The following is a 21562-nucleotide window of genomic DNA, read 5'->3' on the forward strand; positions in this document are numbered from 1 at the left end:
TAAAAAGAGGCTGCAACTGTCTGACAAATCATTTTTAGTGCATTCAGCTTTGACTTTAGTGCATTCAGCTTTCACCTGTGAGGCCCGCTCCATTGTTGGGCGGATTCCTGTGTTCGTTCGGAGTAGTTCTGGGTAATATTGACAAAAAACAAAAACAAAAAAAAAAGATCTGGCTCTTTTCACAATTGAGATCCAGCTCGAACTGTTCACCTTAAAGAGCCGGTCATAAACGTCACATCACTAGTAACTTATTGCAATCTTTTTTTTGCATCACTATTATTTCAATGTTAGACCCACAAGTGGACAAGATATGGGGGACATGATTCTGATTACCGTGCCCTTTCCACACAAAAAAATAAAAATAAGTTCAGATTTGTAAAATAAAGAGGAAAGGTCATTCAGCGGAACATCAATCTGCTGAGTGTTTTTCTGCCCTGTACATAGAAGGGCTTGTGCCAGTGCTTTGTGACTTGTGCCCTGTCCACAGATGCAGTAACATCAGAGTTAGCATGGCCTGTGAAGTGTGTCAAATGTGTCCCAGTTCTCCAGTGCCAGCAGCCTCAGCAGACTGCAGACTTATTCGCTTGAGAGGAGCCCCCACTGCATGACTCAGGCGCAGGGCTCGCTCAAATACGTCTCTCACGAGGGACGGGGCATCATTGATGGGAGTCGTGTTGGCTCGGTGGGTTTCATGGTGCTTTTGCTATACAAGAAGAAGCTGACAGGTGAGTGCTAATAAACAAATGTACATTTCAGTGATAAGTGCAACACGCCAGTTCATGAACCTGCGTTTGATTTGAAGCAGCCTCCGCCTCATCACAGACATGCCACTGTCAGACTTCAATAAAAATAAAAAAAAACCTGCAAACACAGCTTTGAGAACACAAGGGCTTTATTATCAACATCGCTGCGCTCCAGAATGCAACAGCCGGCTCACATCTGGAAATCCGAGCCCGATACGAAACATCACTCAGAGATAATTGCTTTTATCTTCATTGCGCACAATAAAGATCCACATCATTCTTATTTCCCAAAGTGCTGAATGAATTAATCCCAATATCCAAAATGGGTGCGACTTTAAAACCCGATGCTGGCGGGATGCGTCCCCCCGCATTGCAGAGCTCAACAAAAGCCCATCCCGGAGCTGGAAGTATCCTGTGGCAGTGCGGGTCATAAATCAGGGGAGTGGGCCCTTTCATTGCCCTCTGCCATGCGTGACCTGGGATCCACAGAGGAGAGGAAGGGGGGCTGACGGGGGTAGGGGGTTGAGATGGGCGGGGCATTAGCTCTGTATGGGTAACCTGAGCAGTGGCAGTGGCTATCTTGATGTCAATGCGGGGGAGTGCAGCAAAACTTCACCTTTTCACTCTGGGGCAGGATCTGTTGACCTGTATTGTTGAAGCGGGAAAAAGAGGAACTCAAAATGTTCAACGGTTGAGCTGTCGGTCGACTCTACTGTAGATGAATTACAGTTAAACAACCTGCAAAAACCCTACGAAATCCTGAGATCCATACTGAGCTATGTTCTTACCTGAGCTTAGACGAGTCGATACGTACCTGTCTGGTCGTGGAAGAGCTTGGTCGCTTCCAACTTCACCCCCGTTTGGAGCTATTAGAATACATTGAGAGAGGCCAAATGCCAACAACATCTTTGGTCATTTTGCATGACTGAGAGCACCCACAAAGACCAGACAGGTACGTATCAACTCGTCTAAGCTCAGGCAAGAACATATCTCTGGTGGCCTGTTCCTTTAAGGCAGTGGTACAGTCTAAGGTTTGTGTGTACTCCCCAAGTCTCTATGTCTGGTTTCACGTACCAGTAACAACATGTACAATAGAGTTCCCTCATGGACCAGGAAAGGTAGAAACCAATAAATAATAAAAAGGTCAAAATGTTGTCATGCGGTGGGTCTACAAAAGACACTACTATTGGGATAGTTCCAGCCCTTTGTTGGCTGTATTTGTTTAACCTCTCTCAAGACTAAAGCTCAACTCGCAAAACACCAGATACTGAAGAGGAAACACATTCTAAAAGTGGAATATCCCCAAAGTCTTTGCCACAACGGATCTTATGCAAAACCTATTGTTTTGAACTGAATGCTAATTTACGATTCTCCGGTGAACGCTAAGACTTTCCCGTTTTCTGCCACTGAATGTTTACTGACGACTTTATATTGCGGTGTGCCCTCTCGATTATCTTTTTGACAGGCTCCAATACAAAAACACATTCTAATTTGCCGCAGCACATGTTTTAAGAATCCTGCAAGTTCAGATTCCCAGGCTCACTGCTGCTACATGATGGATTTATACTGTTTATTAGTGAGGGAAGATGCGTGTTAGTTACAAAGCCTGTAGGTGTGTGGCCGACGTAGCAGAAACACAAGCTGCTGGGCGTTTATTTTCACATGGGAAACGCACAGATTATGACTTTTTGGAATCACAACAACCGCGAAGCAGATTCAACACAGGAGCTGCACGAGGACAAAACCAGCCATATCCAAAACGCTATACTCGAATGTGTGATAAGTTGCTGAGCGCTCATAACGCCGTCTTGTTTGTGCGCGCTTGTTTGGCGGCGGCTAATTTGCAAACACCGAAAGGAACACAGACCGGGCGCGGAAGCCGAAAGGTCAAATGCCTGATTTATGCCGTCAGGGGTAACCAGATACTCCTGGTAATATCCTTTTGATCCGTGCGCCGATGGGAGTGGCAGTTGCACATCTATTAATTTAAATCATCCATGTTTATTTGCTGCGCTCGCACTGTAATCAAACTGTGGACGCAGAGTAGATTTGCACCACAAAATAAGTTGCAAGTGATGTTTATGCAAGCAACGTCATCTGGAGAATATTACATTAGGAAAACTGAATTATGTCATTATACAAATTCAATATAGTAAACAATTTTCCAAGACACACAGCCTGTAGCCTTATGGATTATTGACTAAAACTGTGCTCGAAATTGTCTTGACTAAATAATTCCTTCTAGTATTCCAGTTTTTAGGTTATTACGAGCATTTACTATTGGGATTCTTGACAGACTCTGCAAAGTAAAGTCCATGCCAAAAAAAAAGTCACATTGTAATCCCAGCTAGACATTGCTAACAAATGGTCATTGTCTTGGTCTTCGCCAAAAAAAATAATAATACCAAACTTAATTTATTGTGTTGAGATTTACAGTAATACCTCGCGTTCGTGTTGTGGACGGGAGATGTGTTTTGGTCCGGAGCGCGGTGAGAGGCGGCCTAATCACACAGTGCGATCTATTCCTGGTCATGTGGGAACTAGACAACATCAGGTCAACAGCTGCTCCTGACTCCTCGACCGTATCTACAAAAACACTCCTCTCACTGGGGGATATCCAGCCCCGCAGTTCAAAACCCGCCGTCGCGCAGAATGGCATTTTATTGGCGACTTTATTGGACCCCTATGGCCGCTCTCTTTCTCTCTTTCACCTTCAGAGAGGTTTTTCTTTTTTTTTTTGGAGCGGCGTCGCCATGCAGAATGTGTTCACAGTAAGTCCTGGTTATGGCCAATCACAATTTTTTTTTTTTTTTTTTTTACAGATGCCAGCTTTGATGCAACTTTCCCCACAGTTTGGTTCAATTTGTTTGGGGAAGTCTGTGCAGATTAGCAAATATTTGACTTTGCTATTGAACCACAAATGTTTTAGATCAGGGGTAGGCAAGTTTGTGTCGTGTAGGGCCGATTTTCATCATTGCTACAACACCCAAGGGCCGAACCTCTACATTGTAGCCTAAAGTAAAGAACTATTTTCTGCAAATGCCAATGTTTTACATCAGTGGTTCCCAAGTGGCAGGGCTATGGGACCAACCATTACCCTCGGATGACGAGCCGAGGACCCAAATAAAACAAAATATTGTCATATATCGTATAAAATATTGTATTTTCCACACATGTTTTTGTTGAACAAGCAGTAGATATCCCAGTAAGACTGAAATTAAGATCAAAACAACCCAATAACATTCATTTTAACAGACAGAGTGCACAAGTTCCCTCGCGACCCACTGAAAATGGTTCCGTGACCCACTTTTGGGCCTCGACCCACCAGTTGAGAATCACTGTTTAACATTATATATGACCAAGCAGGTCATATATATGTTCGGACAGGAAATTTTTAAAACACTGTCACTATTTATTGCATTTTTAGACAACTAACAGGTATTTGACCTCTTATTTGCATTATAATATTTCACATAATCATCTTGGGGCCACAGGTTCTGTACTGGAGGGCCGGATTTGGCCCCCGGGCCTGACGTTGCCTACCCCTGTTTTAGATGTTGACATGGAGAGGGTTTACAGGGGTGTCAGCTCTACCTTTTTCAATTTAAAGCTACAAAGCGTAGCATTTTACCCAATAAATGAAATTGAAATACAAGCAGTTATTTTATGGCAGATATCTTCATAATTGAAAAATAATGTACAAATAAAACATGTGCCTTTGCTGTGAGCGGCTCAATTCTCCAAAGACATGACAGTAACTTGGTGTGGGTACGTCTCCAGCTCGTCTCCATGGAGATGAGACTAAAGTCAGCAGAATTTGAGATCTAAACAGGTTAGGTCCTCATCCGAATCCATTCTTTGATTACCCACTGCAGTAAAAGCATTATCTGTGTTGAGCTGGTCATTAGGTGCATGTTGTTTTTACTGATAGCAACAATATAGTCCAAAATGTTACGCAGTGTGCCTTTAAGTTCAGGGTAAATACTTTATACAACAGCCTTGTAATGCATTCATGTGAGTAGATTATCTTATGTCACCACTTTTGCTTATGGAGTAGGGATCTCTGGCCTCTGGCCTCCTACTGCAAACAATAAAAAGCAAACAAACAGGGATCATTTTCTTCTAACCATCCGTCCATCCTTCCATTTTCTTTCACCTCATCCAACCTGGAAATGACTTGCACCACTGAAAATAAAAATCTTCGGGTTCTCAATTTTCATCACGTGTTTCTGTTGTTTTTTGGAGCAGAGTAGAAAATTGTCCCTCAGTGTAGAAAGACTAATGTAATTTTCCGGGCCGCGGCAGTTACCAAACATGTGGAGGGTCGCACGGGAGTTTTAATATGAGACGGTAATCTTGTTATTCCGGCATTATTACCCGTTGATCACTTTCATTTCCTTTCGGTATTTCGTTTTTTAGACAATAACGCTATAGCCTTTAGCCAGGGTAGGAAACTTTTTTATTTCACAAATTAGTCCTGATGTTTTTTTCCGCAGCTCATCGAGTCGGGACAGTGTCTCCGGGCAAAAGGAGTTAGGAGCTGGAAAAGTAGGACAGCGAAGTCGGTCAACATTGTTATTATCATCATGAAAGTTGATCCATTTGTTTTTTTTTTATGTTGTGCAATTCCCGATTACTAGCACAACAAAACCGCATCAACAGCGACCACATCAGTGCCTTACTGCTATTTACTCTAACCCTGAATCACCGTGACAACCCTCGCCAGGCCTTTATCACCCGTACAGCCCTGACATGCTTCTACAAGGACGTCGGCCATTGTTACAGAAGGATTGCGACCTTGGAAGTAGATTTATGTACGTTCCTGCACCATCTCCACACAAGCCCGTTCTCTGTTTGCCGTTCGGTCTGTGTGTGTGCCACTGCCGCCTCTTCAAAGCAGCCTGCAGGCGTTTGACCTCATCCTCGTCTGCGCCAGATTTCTGGGGTTAACCGTTCCTAATTTAACCCCAGACGGGCTGCCGGGGCTGGGTAAGGCCGATCAGCGAGCGTGGCGCCTCGCAGGGCAGGACCTCCCGGAGGATTTGACCAATGATAGCTCTGAAAAACCACTGTCGGGCCTCCACCTGACATCGCACCCATGGAGGCAAACTGCCATCGCTAGTTATAAGCAACAAGGAGTCTATTTCCATGTGGGTTATATTTCATTTCAGGTTTCTCATTTATCCTGGCCCATTGTTACTGTGAAACAATAGAGGGCAAATTGTATGTATTTTGCACTTACACTTAGCCTTTACTTTGGTCTTGTACAGGTTAAACCTATATTTACATGTAGTAAAACCTAGGGGAGTGGCACAGTGGCTAAGAGGGTAGGAGTACAACTATATAGATGCACCTATAGGCTCTTTCTAAAACCGATGCGAATACAAGGCATTTTTTGTGTGATTTGTTTCTTGGGTCTCACTTTGTTGATTTTTAAAGATGGAAATGATAGGAAATGGTTTAGTCCAAACTGAGCACTGTCCATCATAAACATAACGGCCAATAAAAAGTTACTCAGTGCCTGTGTTGTATTTGTTTTTGTTTTTTCGTAATTCTATTTAGATGGCTACTTATCAAATATAAATGCTTTCGTGTAAATACTGTTAAAGTGGCGCTAGCCCGCAGTGAGCTTTGCCCGTTTGCCTGTTAGCTTCTTCTTCGTGATTCCATTAGTGTGTATTGGTGCCTCTGACCCAGTGGCAGTCAAATTGCAAGCATGGTTTTCTGGCCAGAGACACCAGGGGGAGATAAAAGACCACCCAGTCATCCCATTAACACTTGTATTACCTCCAGAGGGACTACGAAAAGGATTTGTTAAGGTAAACAAGTTACTTAGTACTGCTTTAAGCATGTGGTATCACTGATGCATCAGTGCATCCCTACAAATATCTCAAATGCTGTGGTGTCCAAATGGGAAAACGATTTTATTTGAACTTTTTTAACCAGGAAAGTCTCACTACAATTCAAAATCTCTTTTTCAGCAGTGTCCTGGGACCAGAAAGAACCCTATTGTACATGTCTTTAAAGCAGAGGAAACATACGCAGACACAAACTCCACAAACTCCACAACTGTAGGTCTGGGCTCAAACCTGCTGTGAGGTGAACGATATAACTGTGTTGCCCAAGTTGCCAAACCCACATTGGCCTCTACAGATATGCTAATTTTGACTAGAAGGGCATCTGTTCAGCAAAGAGAAACTTTTTAATATTTGATGCAATCTACTTGAATAAATATATTGATAAGCATTACATGGATAACTTTACTTTAGGCACCTCTTTCATTGTTGTCAAGAAAGTCAGGCTGAAACCAAATTGGCTCGAACCAGAGACTCCATGACCTCATTTGACTGTGTTTTATTGACTCGCTGAAAGGGGGGGTCTGTTCTTCTCACTGACGCATTTGTCTTAAGGTCCCCTCAGGCGAAGAGAGATAACATGGCATCTGCGTAGCATCTAATAACGAAGTCTGAATGGGGCTGAATTGTCAAAAGAAGCCTGACCCCTCGCTGTTTACTTGACAGCGGACCGCGATTGGTTTGTGAATGAGGTTGCGACCTTTTTGCCGGTGTGGTCCAGGTGTCTAATTGGCCGATCGGTGCGCCAGTCACGCAGGTGCAGAGAGCTGGAGAAGGTGTCGGGGTGTTGAATGAGAGGTCTGCGCTAATCCCCAAAGCTCACGATACCTGGGCTTTTGGTAATGATGTCATTTTTCATTCATTTAAAAACATTGAATCTTCAAGCCTTATTCCATCTGTACCAGTTTCTGCACCTTTTACACCAGGGGTCACCAACGTGGTGCCCGCGGGCACCCAGGGGCCCTTTGGGGCATGTCCAGTAGCCCTTCGGACTTTTTCTAAAGTGTAAAACACTTTATTTTCTTGAATCTAATTCTTAAAATTACAGTTATTTCGGTTCTTGTGACTCGGTATGAGTTTAAAATAAAGCTATTTTAATATAATATGGGGTCAATATCCTATAAGTGAACAGTGTACGTTTAAGTCTTTAGGATTTGTTTTTAACTGGTAGCCCTCGAACAACTTAATGCTCTTAAAGTAGCCCTCAACTGAAATAAGGTTGGTGACCCCTGTTCTACACCAACCACCATAAAACGTTGACCCAGCTAGTTTAGGTTCAGGTGTGCTTTATTAAAACCACATAGGGAAATTTGTCCTCTGCATTTTTGAATCCCTTTTATAATCTCTGATTGTCAACTATGCCCATGCAACAATAGCCCTCCTTCCAGACAACCTGAATGAAGTCCTTATCTTTGCGTGTCATCCAACCCTCCAGTGACATTTCCCATGTCAGAAAAAAATCCAAGAAAATCAGGGGTCAGAGAAACCGGAGGATGAAGACTGTGAAGGGAATGGAATGAAACTGAAGAATTTGTGTTGAACCAGACAGGAGACGGACTCAGCTGGTTTAATGGCCTCCTGACGACAGGCTGTGGGGGTGCACGGGAGGTGGTGGGAGTAAAGTGAGCCTACGTATGAAATGTCTTCTTTTAGTCAGTTCCTGCTGGTGCAAGGACAAGACGTTTCCAACTCGTCACAGGTCATTGGTTTCTAACCCGAAATTGTGACTGAAGAAGAACTTATGGTAAGGGTTTTGGGAGAAGGGCATAACAACCCCAAGTAAATGATCTCTACCAGGCTTGCGTGCTTTTTACCAACTAATATGGGTTTGGTGGAAGAGGTTGAATCAAGACCTAATACACATCACGGGCAAGGCAAATGGGTGGCTGTAGTTGCCTTAACCAACCCAACTCATCATCCATCTCTGTCCACAAAAGACGCCCCAAGATGGGTTGTGGTTTGGTGATCGTGAGGGAAACGAGGTCGTAGAAAAGAAAACCCCGATTGCAATTTCATCACATTCGTTTATTAGTTTGTAAGATCTGCAGACTAACAAACTTTTGAGCAGGTTCCATTTTCTAGAGGCCCCGCAACGATCTCACAATGACAAAGGTTAAAGCTACGATGGTTAACTTTCAGTGCCACTTGGGAAATTTGCCCACACGCTCAACTGCTTACAATGCTATTAATACTCTCTGACTGGCAATAACATGCTTAGCACTTTGATCTCTCCTCTGACCCCCTGACCTGGAATTCGCCCATTTTTTTTTTTTTTTTCCTGCACAGCTCACACTAGTGTAGCACCTAATCAATGGGCGAAAAGTAGGACGCATCGCACCAACACTTTCCAGGTTTTCCCTTTATTGCTTCTCACGGCTCGCTGTACGATACGAGCGCATGTGTTAGCGTGTGTGTTTAGGCTTAGCGCTTGTAGCCGCGGGTCGGGAGCACATGCTAAGACCAACAAGGCTCAGCAGCTGTAGCAACAGTAACCCGAGCAGTCAGAGGTGAAGGCCGGGCTATTGATCAGTGCAAACAAGAGTCAATAACATAGTGCAGATATGCGATCACGTGCCACTGTAAAAAGAGGGGGTAATCTTAATGACACTTTTATGCAGACATATATAGTTGGTTTTGGAAGTATTCACAACCCGTTATTTGTATCTTTCTTTTTCATAGACAATGAATGGTACAGACCTAAACTTGTTCTGTTCTAAAACAGTCCAACTATGCTTGAGAGAAGTGAACTGGGTCTACAGTTGTTTAATAGCAGGGGCAGGCATGGAGGGCCTTTCCTATATAAAAACAAGAATCAAAAGGACCTCTGTCAACTAATACTGGTTTTGTTCATCAAACTTGGAATTGGATACCCTCTCTCAAATATTTTCAGAGGAATTCCGTTTTTTTGGAGTGCCTTAACAGGTTAAGATTATGAACTGAATAACTGAAGTTTAATGATTGAGTCCTGTGAGGTACTCTCTGAATACTAGTGTTCAGTTACTACCCAACAATAGGGCAGGGCATTGAATAAGCCTTTTATTCATGGCCTATTAGCATGATAGTTGATAATAGTAGCCTAGATTGAGCAGCATATTGATATCTTTACGAGCATAATATTAATGGCCCACTCATTGCGAATACTTATTAATACCTTATCAATACTTAACAAGCATCCCTTAACCCCTTAACTCCCACCTGAACCGAGCACATTTTCTCCAGCTTAACCCCAATCCAAAAAGCTTCTGGAAAAAAGGTGTGAAAATAGCAACAAAACTGAGACGAAAACAAGGATGAAAATGTGAAAAAAATTAGAAAAAATTGACGAAAAAGTGACCAAAAATGTACAAAAAAATGACAAAAATTGACACAAATTTGACAAAAAAGTGAGGAAAAATTTGACGAAAAATTTAGAAAAAATGGAGGAAAAAGTGACAAAAAAGTGACAAAAAAGTGATAAGAATTTGACAAAAAATGCAAAGAATTTGACGAAAAAATGGACAAAAAAAATCGAAAAAGTGATGAAAAAAATCTGATGATGTGATGTTTCAAATGAGGTGTGACACTGGCCTACAGGATTTGGGTAAAGCTGAAAATGCTCTCGGTTCAGGCGGGAGTTAAGAGGTTAATAAACAGAAAATTATTTAGGGGGCCTGGATAGGCTTGAAGGTTGGATTTGGCCTCTGACCTGTTTTTTTTTTTCTCCAGATCTGTCTGTCTTTTTTTGACAGACAGACAGACAGACAGACAGACAGACAGACAGACAGACAGACAGACAGACAGACAGACAGACAGACAGACAGACAGACAGACAGACAGACAGACAGACAGACAGACAGACAGACAGACGAACCATTCGAACCATGCACCAACGTTAAGAAAACCCTCCCCACCATCTGAGGCACTGCTATTCCTGCACAAACCGTCATGACAGGGCTCATGTTGATTTCCTCGGTTGGTTGTCACAGCTTTGGAGAAATAATCAATATGGAGGACAAACATACAGAGAGATTAGGCCCAACATGCAGTGGAACTGACGAGTAGTTCAGTGGCAAATCGATTCAGCAAAGCCAATGAGAAGTCCATGACCGTGAAGCCATGACGACAACGAAATACACGGTTGTTTTTCCGCTAAAGAATTGTATCACATTTGTTTAGAGCAAGAAAAGAGGGAGCATGCACATTTCAGTTTGTCAAGAGTAGTCAAAATCAATTTATTACTTTCTTAGCACATCCCAGTTCTTCATATGGATGCGGTTATAATGCACATTTCTCATTGTTCAGGAAACAAATGGCAACAACTGCTTCATGACCTGTAAAAAGGCTTTGTGTAAGGCTTATCCACAAATGTCTATTACAATTTCAAACTGGTATTCCTAATTGGTTTTGCTCATTAGAGTCTCTGAATATAAACTCTGGGTCTGCCCCGGTAGTAGCCGTCAGTGGGTGCTGGGCAGTGTGCGGAGCGGGGTGCGTGCCTGAGCCTGTTTGGGATTGGAGGTGGTGGATCGGGGTTGGTCTAATACAGAGATTACCCCCAGCCCTGGGAAACACAGGACTAAAAGGTTGAGGTTTTCTTTTTCTCGAGGGGCTCAGATTAAGCGGATGAGATTCGGTTTGCAGATTACAGGATGAAACGGCCTGTGGGAAATCTTAAACAGGTCAGAGTGCCTCTTCAACACATTCAAGTGTAATGGTATTTCACTTTTCCACATGTGGGATATGGACACATTCTCTAACCACTGAGCCACTGTTGCCCCAAAAGAAAACTAACCTCAGAAAACCTTTGTGCAAACCTGTATCTATCCCCAGCCACCTGCCTCATAGCCGGCAGCAGGTGAAGCACAGGATAGTCCCTTCTTGTGTGGGACCCACTTGTTCTCTCCCAGTTTTTTTCCAGCTGTCTCCAGATGGGACAATACCCCTGGAGTATGTATCCGTGTGACTCACCCGGTCTGACACGCCCACAGCAGCCCCGTCATACCTGAGCACCCCCAGACATGTCTGACTGTCTCCCGTGGGTGTCACAGGAGCCGTGAGTGTGTGCGGGGCGGCACGTCAAGTCTCACCTTCCTGTTTACTTTTACAACCACTCTTCCATAATTTCACTTGGATTAAGGAGCGCCCTCTTTCTCCTCTGTGAGTTTCCAGACAAAACAGTGATGTGGACTAGACTGCACCTGAGGGCTATAAGTAGTATATCATCGCGAGGGTGATGTTTTGAGGTTTGGTGCTGTTATGTCAGACTCCAGTTGTAAATATTTTTCTCTGTTGAGGATATATTATTACTGGTATCAAAATTACTTAGTTCGAGTTATTATTATTAGCTATATTTTTGTTTTTTGTTAATTAATGTACTTGAATTTCATGTCTCCATGTTCATTGCATTCTTTAGTCAAACCCACCGACTCATGTTCTAATTACATCTATTTTATATATTTCAAACCTACCTGCTTTTCAGTATTTGCTTTTGTGTTTAAGTGATAGTCTGTAAGTTTGCAAAGTAAGGAGAGAAAGAGTGAAAAAAGTAAAAAAGTAAAGACCTTCCTGGTTTGCAAAATGAGTAGCGCAGGAACAGAATTTTCAAAAGTAAACAATCAAGCTCCTCCCCCTTCTCTCCCGATAGATCTATGGCATCTCGTCACAGAAGGGGGCGTGGCTTCGCCGAGGGGGAAAATAGAATCTTTAGAGAAACACAATTTTTCACTCTTTTTTGCCATTTTCTGGTGGAATATCAACTTATTTATCACATATAAATAAAGTCAAGTGAAAATCTGGCCCATTTGGATATTTTCTCACAGCAGATTTTTCAGTAGAAGTGAAAAAACGGCAGTTGTAGCAAGCGCTAGCTAACCGTTAGCATTAGCCCAATGCTAACATGTAGCATCAAGTTAGCATTCTCCGTTATTCATGTATTTATGGGATGTTGAACCACTTTGCTCCTCCCCATGTCTTTATATTATTATTTAGTATAAACTATGTTCATATTTCAGCATTTGTTAAAGTAGTTTTTGAATAATTAGAGAAAATATACATTTTTTCAAAATTGTTTTCCCCCTTAACTGTTTTCAAAAATGACCATATATGGGCGATTCCAGAGATGCCGTCTGTATCTATTGGACCTGACAGGCCGGTTCACAGGAAAAGCTCGTCTCATTGGTCAAATTGGTATCCCGCAGATTCTGATTGGTTGCTGAAATCAGCAAAGGGAGGGACTTTAGAAAAAATATTGTTATTGAATTTACGTTACCTTAAACTTCAGACCCAGACGGTCAGTTATACACAATCTATTAAATTTGTGAAATGCTTAAACTTACAGACTATCACTTTAAAGACATGAATATCGTTACATATTTTATGGTAGTTTGGGGCAGCTTGCATGACTCTTCTCGTGATGACCTAATATAGTGTTTGTCACATTACCCTGACTAAGCCCAATTATGGTGGAAACGCGGTGAGAAAAGACTTTTAATATCTTCTCCAGTGATTTGTTCCACTCTACAATTTTACTACATTTTTTAATCAAGGCACCTCCGTTGCTTTGATTTTCTAAACGCTCTATTGTTTCTATCCGAAAATCCATTTGCTAATTGCACGTAAACAAGAAAAAGAAAGAAAGAATGTCGACAACTTATAATGATTAGTCTGATTCGGTGTTCAGGGGTTGTTTTTGTTTACACTAACAGCGTGCGGGAAAGAGCCCGAGGCGAAGTGTGAAGAGCTGAGGTCTTCCACCGACCTGCTCCAAACGACGTGTTTGTGCAGACACTAAACAACAAATGGGACACAGACCACTGCCCCACAGCTGCTTAGTCTGGTTTTATGAGCTTTGGAGCTGAAAATGACGGAAATGATCCTCACTCGAATGTTATATAGTCAAAATGATGTTTTTAACAACCACAAAGTCATTAATAGCATCATGCATGTTAAGCTGACGGTCCATGTTCTAATCGTAGTCGCATTGGAGAAAAGGTTTGGCAATTGTGTAGCTGATGCCAGGCTGACTACTATTTTCAGCAAAGAGTAATAAAACGCATTACTTTCTCCAGACCAGTAATCAGATTTAAGTTCCTTTTACATCTGTCATTTTCCTTAGGATTTTCCTTCCTCCACAAGACACAAGAAAAAAAGATGTATTTATTTATACTTCTTTTGTCTTGCGTCTTGTGGAGTCACGTAATATTGCGACAAGTAAAATTTCAGCATGAAGACGACTCACGACGTAAGCATAGACAATAGAGGAGGAGAGAGATGGAAGTACGTCACTGTTCTGAATCTGTGGCAGCTTTGTTGATGTTACTGTTAAAATGCACTTCCAATAACGCGAGTGTTGGCAAAACCAGTCGTCATTTGCATTTTGGGGCGGGGGAGGGGATGTCGACATCTGATGAATGTAACTAACAAAGCAACTTATAAGCTAACTTAGTTACTTTTAATATCAAGTAATAACAGTAAAGTAACTAATTTACTTTTTAAAGGAGTAATCAGGAATCTGTTCCACTGCTGTCACACTGATTTTACATCTAAAAACCACTTGCATCGCTTAAATTAAGTAATTAATGTTGACTTATTTATCTATTACTGAGACATTTTTTAACCTTAAAGGGGGGGTTTAAGGAAAATTGACTTTTTAAGCTTTACATCATGTTATAATGTCATTCCCTCATTAAAAACATGCCTAAAGTGTTGCCTTGGCACATTCACGTATTTTTGAGTAATCTGTAAAAACTCTGATGGCGGCCATTTTAGGGATGGGTTTGCCTGAGTCCTCCTAGGAACGCCCCCACCTCCTGGAGAACCAACCACTGCTCCTCAGCAGAACCCCCTCCCCACTGATGCCACAGACAGCGTGTGGAGGGGGCGTGTGGGAAAGGGTCAGAGGTTCTTAAAGAGACAGAGGCCTATTTCAAGACATTCACTACAGCCATTTTGAGAGAGCAATTTTATACAAGGCAGTTATTTTAATTTACTGCATTTACAGACCAACTGAAGGTTTCGTCATCATTGTAGTGTGACATAGAATGGTGCTATGTGATTGAAAAAAGCACAAGACCCCCCTCTTTAAAGGGACTATACTGAGTTTAAAAATGCTAAAATTCTGTATTTTCGTCCCCCTACACTTTCCAGCCATGACCTAATGTGTAGAATGAGCCCAGACCTGTTCACCACAACTGCCTCTAAAATCCTGCACTGTCACTCAAATAGGTGTTAATTCGGTCCGAATTGCCGTCATGCACAAGCTTAATATAGAAACTGCAGTTGCACATATGACCTGATGTGGCAGTAGTGAGCATAAAATGTCCAACTTGCATCTAGTCCCTGCTTATTACCTTCAGTTATGATGTTGTTGACAGTCAGTATAGGAAAATATAGTGACTTGGGTTTTGTATAAGAGCTATGAGTACAAATATGAATAATAATTCGAAATCCACGTAAGTTCATTTAAAAATAACTTTCCAAAAAGGTTGTCAAAGTTGCTACATGGACTGCAGGTTGTCGGAGTTGAGGGCGCTTCTTCTCATCCAAAAGGCTTCTTCGTGCTCATCTGTTCATCCTCTTTTCTGTGATGGAGGATCTGTGGAGGCCGTCGTATCAGTGAGACAGATAATGACGAAGCCTCGTTCAGCCCTCTCTCAAGCCATCCCTCCTCCCTCCCTGGCTAAAATATTATATATATCATCTAAAGTGTATAGTAGCTCGAGAATGTAAGTTTCTGTCGTTCTCTCTGCCCATGCTGATACATCCACTTTTTTTTTGGCCACTCATCTGTCATCCTCTACACAGATGCATTCTGAGTTGTTTTCTACTGGAGAGAGTTATAGTTTGAAGAGCCTGTTCCAAGTGAATCAAAGTGAAGTTGACAGCTGTGCGGCTCTGGACAAAAACTATTGACCAAAATATGATCCGCGCTGACAGGCTCAGAGCTGACCGAGACAGACAAGGCATGAAAATGTAAAAAGAACAAAACACAGCAATGAACCCAGCCCAAGTTCATCGGCCGTGTTATAAATATATATCTTTACCGCATCATATAGGATGTTGTGTTTTGATGATGTGGAAACGTCAACAAATGATCCTAAAATTAAAAGGAAGGAGGTGTTATCAGAGGAAACATGGAACAGTCCGAGAGGAAGTTTGTGCGTGTAAAACAGGAAGTGGGAAAAGAGCAGGAAATGATAAAGCTGCCAGAAATAATAATGAAGATTTTTTTCTTTTCTTTTTTGAAAGCCTGTGCAGTTCTTGTGGTAGCGGTGGATAGAGCAACGAGCTGATGGACTGTGACCTCTGCTGGTGGGGAGTTGTATTACAATCATTATGCCTTTTTACCATGAAAGCAAATAAATAAATAAATACAATGTCTATATCAAGTATCTCATTAAGGATTTACATGGCATTGGTTCGTCAAAAAAAAAAAAAAAATGGATGCTATAGCTCCTATAAAGCATTTTTCATACTCTTTGATTAATGATCCAGTACATGGATCCCGGTCAAACAAATGAAATAAACCCAATGTATTTTTTCAGCACTCGCCTCATAACTGAGGTTGCAGGTTCGATTCCTGGGCTGAGTGGGCCTTCCCATTAACCCACAACATGTTAAATCCTCCAGCTTTGTACACCTGACCCAGGGGTCAATGATGGAAGAAGTACTCGATATTTTTACTTAAGTAAAAGTGCGGTTAAGGACCATAAATGTACTTAAGTAAAAGTGTCTGATAAAATATTTATGCATTGTAAAATGTACTTTATAAGTAAAAAGAATTTAAAAGTTTAATGTGCAGGATTTTTTTTAAGTCATTTGAATGAAACCAGGTCTAAACGAGTAAACCACTAACTCAGGTCAAAAACAGGAACTAAACCAGGTAAAAAACAGAAACTAAACCAGGTCTAAACAAGATCCAAACAAGGCCTAAAGGAGTAAACCACAAAGTCTAAACCGGGACCAAACCAGTTCACCGTATAGGTCACTTTGAAAATAAGATACTTTTACTTTTACCCAATTTAAAAATGTAGTGGAGTAGAAAATACAGATACAGGCTTGAAAATGTAGTGAAGTAGAAGTAAAAAGTATTCATCATACAACTTAAAGGTGTTTACCCAGAGCTGTTATTAGAGGGGAGGAGCCGGGCCGAGATCAACTCCTCCTTGTGGTCTTTGACTAGTCTGCGGGCTGAGCCTTTTGGATGAAGAGGCGAAACGTATGACACTTCAACTACAGAGTACAGAAGATGACACAAGAACCTTCATTGAAGATCATAAAATGTACTTAAGTAAACTAAAAGTATCTATAATTTGTACTTTTTACTTTCCACCTCTGCCAAGTATATATAAGAACCTGAATCTAAGCTGTACATAGAATTTGTGCTTCTATTTCGTTTCCCCTGAGATCAGTAACACATGAAATCCAATCATAACGTTTAAAGATTATATAAAGATTCACAAATAAGGATAAAGATGCAACAGGGACTTTATTAGAACATAAAACAATTCAAAATTAACACATACCACGTGACACACCAAGAATTGAGGAAAAAGAGGATTTCATCACAAACAGAACTCTTCAAACACACATTCTGCATGTTTCAGTCACACTCAGAGGCTACACAGAGTATAAACAAAATAAATAACTTTTAACACCAGGCACTTACTCTCACCACAAACATTCATATCTTTCACATTTGTGAATGAAAGTACTGTGTGCGCTCACAGCACTCACAGCAGAGGTGACAGTAATCCTGACAGTATCAGTGCTGTAATCTCCTGATCCTGTGTGGACTCACCTGCAGCTGCACACAGGTGAGTAATGCTCTTATTCAGCTCTTTGGTCTTTATCACTGCTACTGTTTACTGTTTTTCTGTCTCTGCAATAAGGCTCAAAGGTGTAATTTCAGGAGTAAATAACATGAGTGTGTTGAAAGTTGAGGACTCATCAAATGTCCTGTCAGCAGCACAGAGCACTGAGAACCTGTGCTCTTGTAACCCCGTGGTTCAAAGGCCAGTCTGTCACAGGTGGCGGAGTCAGAGCGGCTCAGTTGGTTTTGGTGGTGCTCTTGGTCTTCAGGTCGGCCAGTTTACTGGTGACAAAGTTCCACTTGAAGGAGGCGTCCTCGCTGCCTCCGGCCCCTCCCCCCAGAGACATGTATTTGGAGAAGCTGTTGGCCTTAGCTCCGCCCTCGTCGCCCTGGGACCCCTCTGAGATGTGGCCGTCCTGGGACTGCTGCCCCCCTGCCTCCATGGCCTCCTCCCCCTCCTGCCCTGATGCTGCGGCCTCGTTGGCCGCAGCCTCGGCCTGCTTCTGCTTTGCAAAGTTAGTCGCAAAGCTGTTCCAGAATCCTGCACCACGTGAGGGTCGAGGAGGCTCCTCAGGCTTCACAGCCAGCGGACTGTGAACGAGACAAATGGCAGCTACTGACTGTTACAGCAAACACATGTAGCTTTCAAACGGTCCGAGGAATAAGTGATCTGTTTAATTGATAATCTGCTCTCACACTTGTGACATGTATGTTGCACTCACTGGTCTGGGACTGGCGGGCTTTCTGTCTCCTCCAGAAGCTGGTGCTCATCTTCTTTGTTAAACAAAGTGGACAGTTTGTTCCAGCTCTTAGCTCCCGCTCCCTGCATCTGCACCCTCACAAAGGTGAAAGGTCAAGGACAGTACACGCTACCTTGAATGTGTATTACATTTTACACAAACCTTTTTGGCTAACTGCGTGACTGCGTTTGGGCCTTCATCCTCTTGAACTGGACTCACATCATTCTCCATCTCCACATCAGTGACCTGTTCCACAACACAAACGATTAGCACCATCTAGTGGTGATTGTAGATGCAACAATGCGTGCCTAAAATGGCAAAATGGAAATAATAATCATGAAATAAATAAATTATACTTTGGCTCCTCTCATACCAGGGTAAGAGAGCACAAAGCTCTTCACAAAAATCATATGAAATAGAGTGAAGTTCAAAGAAAGCAATAAATCAAGCTTATGGACTTCTTATGGACTATGGAGTCTGAATACAGATGGACATATGACATATACCTAACTGTTATTGGTATGTGCTGCATTCAATTTGTGAAAAACATAATACTTGGACTGAGCTGGGGCACAGCCACCAGTGATCCCTCAAATGTCTGTGGGGACAGCTGTACACATCTGTGCATGGAAACTATCTGTGTCAGTATTTCTCCTGTTTTCCCTCAGGGACATGGGGCCTGTGCTGGAGACTGTGGTCTATTTCCCTGTCAGTCACTCACTGAGGAATGCCAGCTAACCCACGCAGATCAAGTATCAGGCCTCTGAGATCTGGGTCAGTGAAACACTGTCTGTGCAGGTGTCGCTGAACAGAAAACAATGGAAACACAGACATTTCAAACAAACAGGTGTGTGTTCATTAACAGGTGCAGGAGAGACTGGCGTGTCCACCGACATGATGGATCACGTATTATAAAGTGAGACGAGATCCATAAACTGGTCAAAACAAACAATGGTTCATGCTCAAAAGCAACTTGAAATGATGTGCAACGCTAACTTCTATTTTAAAGTTCCCATTGAACATGAAATGTATTTATAGTTAAAATAGTGTAATAGTGTTTTTAATAAATGTCTTATTTTCAGTTTGCGCTGATAAAGATGAATCAATGATAGCATTTAACTTTAGTGACTTCAGAGAGTGGTGGTTTCAGTGCAGTCGCAGACTGACAGACTGACTTAGAGATGGATCACCGAGCCTTTAACTGAGATAACGAAACAACATGATCACTGAGCTCGTCTGTCCTCAGGATGAATAAGACATGATCCAAAACTGAACCTGCTGCTGACAGTGGCTTTGTTTTAATCAAGCAGAAATGATGAACAAGTCCTTACCTCGTCCGCTGTGTCGTCCTCATACTCAGGGTTGAGGGTCTTGAGCACTTTGCTCTTGTAGGACTTCCACATAGGGTTCATGTTTGCACTGATGCCCCGTCAGGGTTCTGAAAAGGCCTCTCTAAACCTCCCTGGTGCAGTGGTCTTCACTGTAGCTTGTGGCAGTCCTAAGGTGGTCCCATGCATGAGCCTCTGCGCTGCTGCTGAACAGAACTTTAGACTGGTGCTAAAGACTATTTCATAGTGCTACCGCTGAAGCTAGCTGTCCTGTCCTTCCCCACAGACTATGACCAGGTGAGTCTGCTTGAGCATGCACCTGCACTGTTCCACACAGCCAGCGTCACGCTTCACAATCCCTGCCACGGTTACCTGGAAACAGGTGTACTTTTACTCATGCATATTTCAGAGGGGCTCTTTCTTTTCCACAGCGAGGTCTATTGTCAGAAGGAGACGGTGAGTGGCTCCTGTAACCTCCAGTCAAACACAAATACTTGTACACTATCTTCATCCGGGGCTTATTTAACAGTCAAGAGAAACTTCATCTGAAAATAAGTATTATAGTCCAGAGCATTGTTTACATTTCCCATGATGCAACTGTATTCTATCTTTAGCTCTTCCTCTGGTCAGCAGCTGATCATACAGCGTTTACCATTCATTGTTCCCTGTTCACTTCCTCACAGGCCTCCCCTTTGCTCCCTCTGTCACTGGTCGCCGCGGTAACCTGAGACATGGCTGGGCAGAGTGTGGCAGAGATAAAGAGGGATGTATAAAGCTTTGATGAGTGATTGGGTTTCACCTGCGAACAAAAACAGAACAAATTACTGCATACTAAGTGGGATTTTAGATTCCGTGATAAATTGGCCTAAAGGCTTTTATTTATCTATTTATATTTTCTACACAATTTACAATAGTAAAATACAATAAGAAAAGTTTTTCAATTACTCACATACAGTACAACAAAAGTCAACAACATGTTCTTTTGTTCACACAGACTCAATCTTTTAAACTATTTAGTAATAAGCTAAAGTAAGTAGTCGCTTTGGACCCTCTGGTGATTGATATTGCCGTTTTGTCACTGGATAAATGAACTGAGGGGCTCAGGTGCTCGATCATTGACACATTTGAATATTCATTTAAAAATGCACAACTTGCCAAAGTTTTCAAAGCCTAGCAGTGTATACATTTCAAGAATATTGCAGTAGCGAATTGGCTTATTGTCCATGATTCTTGTTTCTCGGTTGTGATCCAACACGCTCTGTGGCAGAGGGAGCAGCCTGAGCCCATGCTGTAATGCACAATGATCTATGTTAGAATTTTATATGTGTGTCTGATTAACTCAAAGCTATTTAGATTTCTTTGAATTATTTGTGACATTTCCTTGATGTTTATTAAACTTCAGCTGGGGGTCAAGAACAACCCAAGATATTTGAATTCTGTCAAGGATTGTATGTTTTATTTTGCAAATGTATGTAAAACGTTGGTCTACATTTTGTTTTCTAATGAAGAAACTGTTTTAGTTCAATTTAGCACTAACTGATTTTGATTAAGCCATTGAGTCATGTCAGCCACATCACAATGTCCGCATACAGTACAGGGCACCAGAGCAGGTTTACAGGAGGTAAGTCACTCATTTATAAACAGGCTAAACAGCAAAGGCACCAGAACAGATCCCTGTGAAATGCCCATTTTAATTTTCCTCAAAGGTGAAGATTTAGCTTGGCCAACTTTAACACTAACTAATCAAAGGTGGGTAATATTTTCTTTTGTAAATAATTCATTAACATGACCTTTAGCTGTGTCTCCAGATCTGAGTCTAACATCCATCTATTTTCTTTACCTCCGCTTCATCCGGGGCAGAGGCAGCAGTCTCAGCAGAGATGCCCAGACTTCCCGATCCACACAGGGTGTCCTGGGTCTTCCACGAGGCCTCCTCCCAATAGGACATGCCCGGCCTTCCTTGAGTATAACACGTTAAAATCAAATAATGGTTTTATTGGTTTTAATTGCACCATTGATTTCTCTAATCTTTACATTTTTGTTTTTTTCTCAAGACAATTATCAGAAAGCAGAAAGAGCCACACACTGAGGTTGCCAGATCCTATAT

General features: G+C 42.1%; 1 protein-coding gene across 1 annotated transcript; it reads right to left on the reverse strand.

Annotated features, from left to right (window-relative positions):
* Nucleotides 1-17291: 17291 nt before the first annotated feature.
* On the reverse strand, nt 17292-19729 carry LOC306966943 (uncharacterized protein C1orf232). Its single transcript, XM_079561804.1, has 4 exons — nt 19459-19729; nt 18290-18373; nt 18110-18216; nt 17292-17978 (listed from the first exon to the last, which is right to left on the reverse strand). Exons 1-4 carry the CDS (start codon nt 19537-19539, stop codon nt 17624-17626), a joined length of 627 nt encoding a protein of 208 aa, XP_079417930.1. The 5' UTR covers nt 19540-19729; the 3' UTR covers nt 17292-17623.
* Between the last annotated feature and the right edge of the window lie 1833 nt (nt 19730-21562).

The sequence above is a fragment of the Gobius niger genome, assembly GCF_951799975.1.
Source record: "Gobius niger genome assembly, chromosome: 8".
In the NCBI taxonomy this organism is placed as follows: Eukaryota; Metazoa; Chordata; class Actinopteri; order Gobiiformes; family Gobiidae; genus Gobius; species Gobius niger.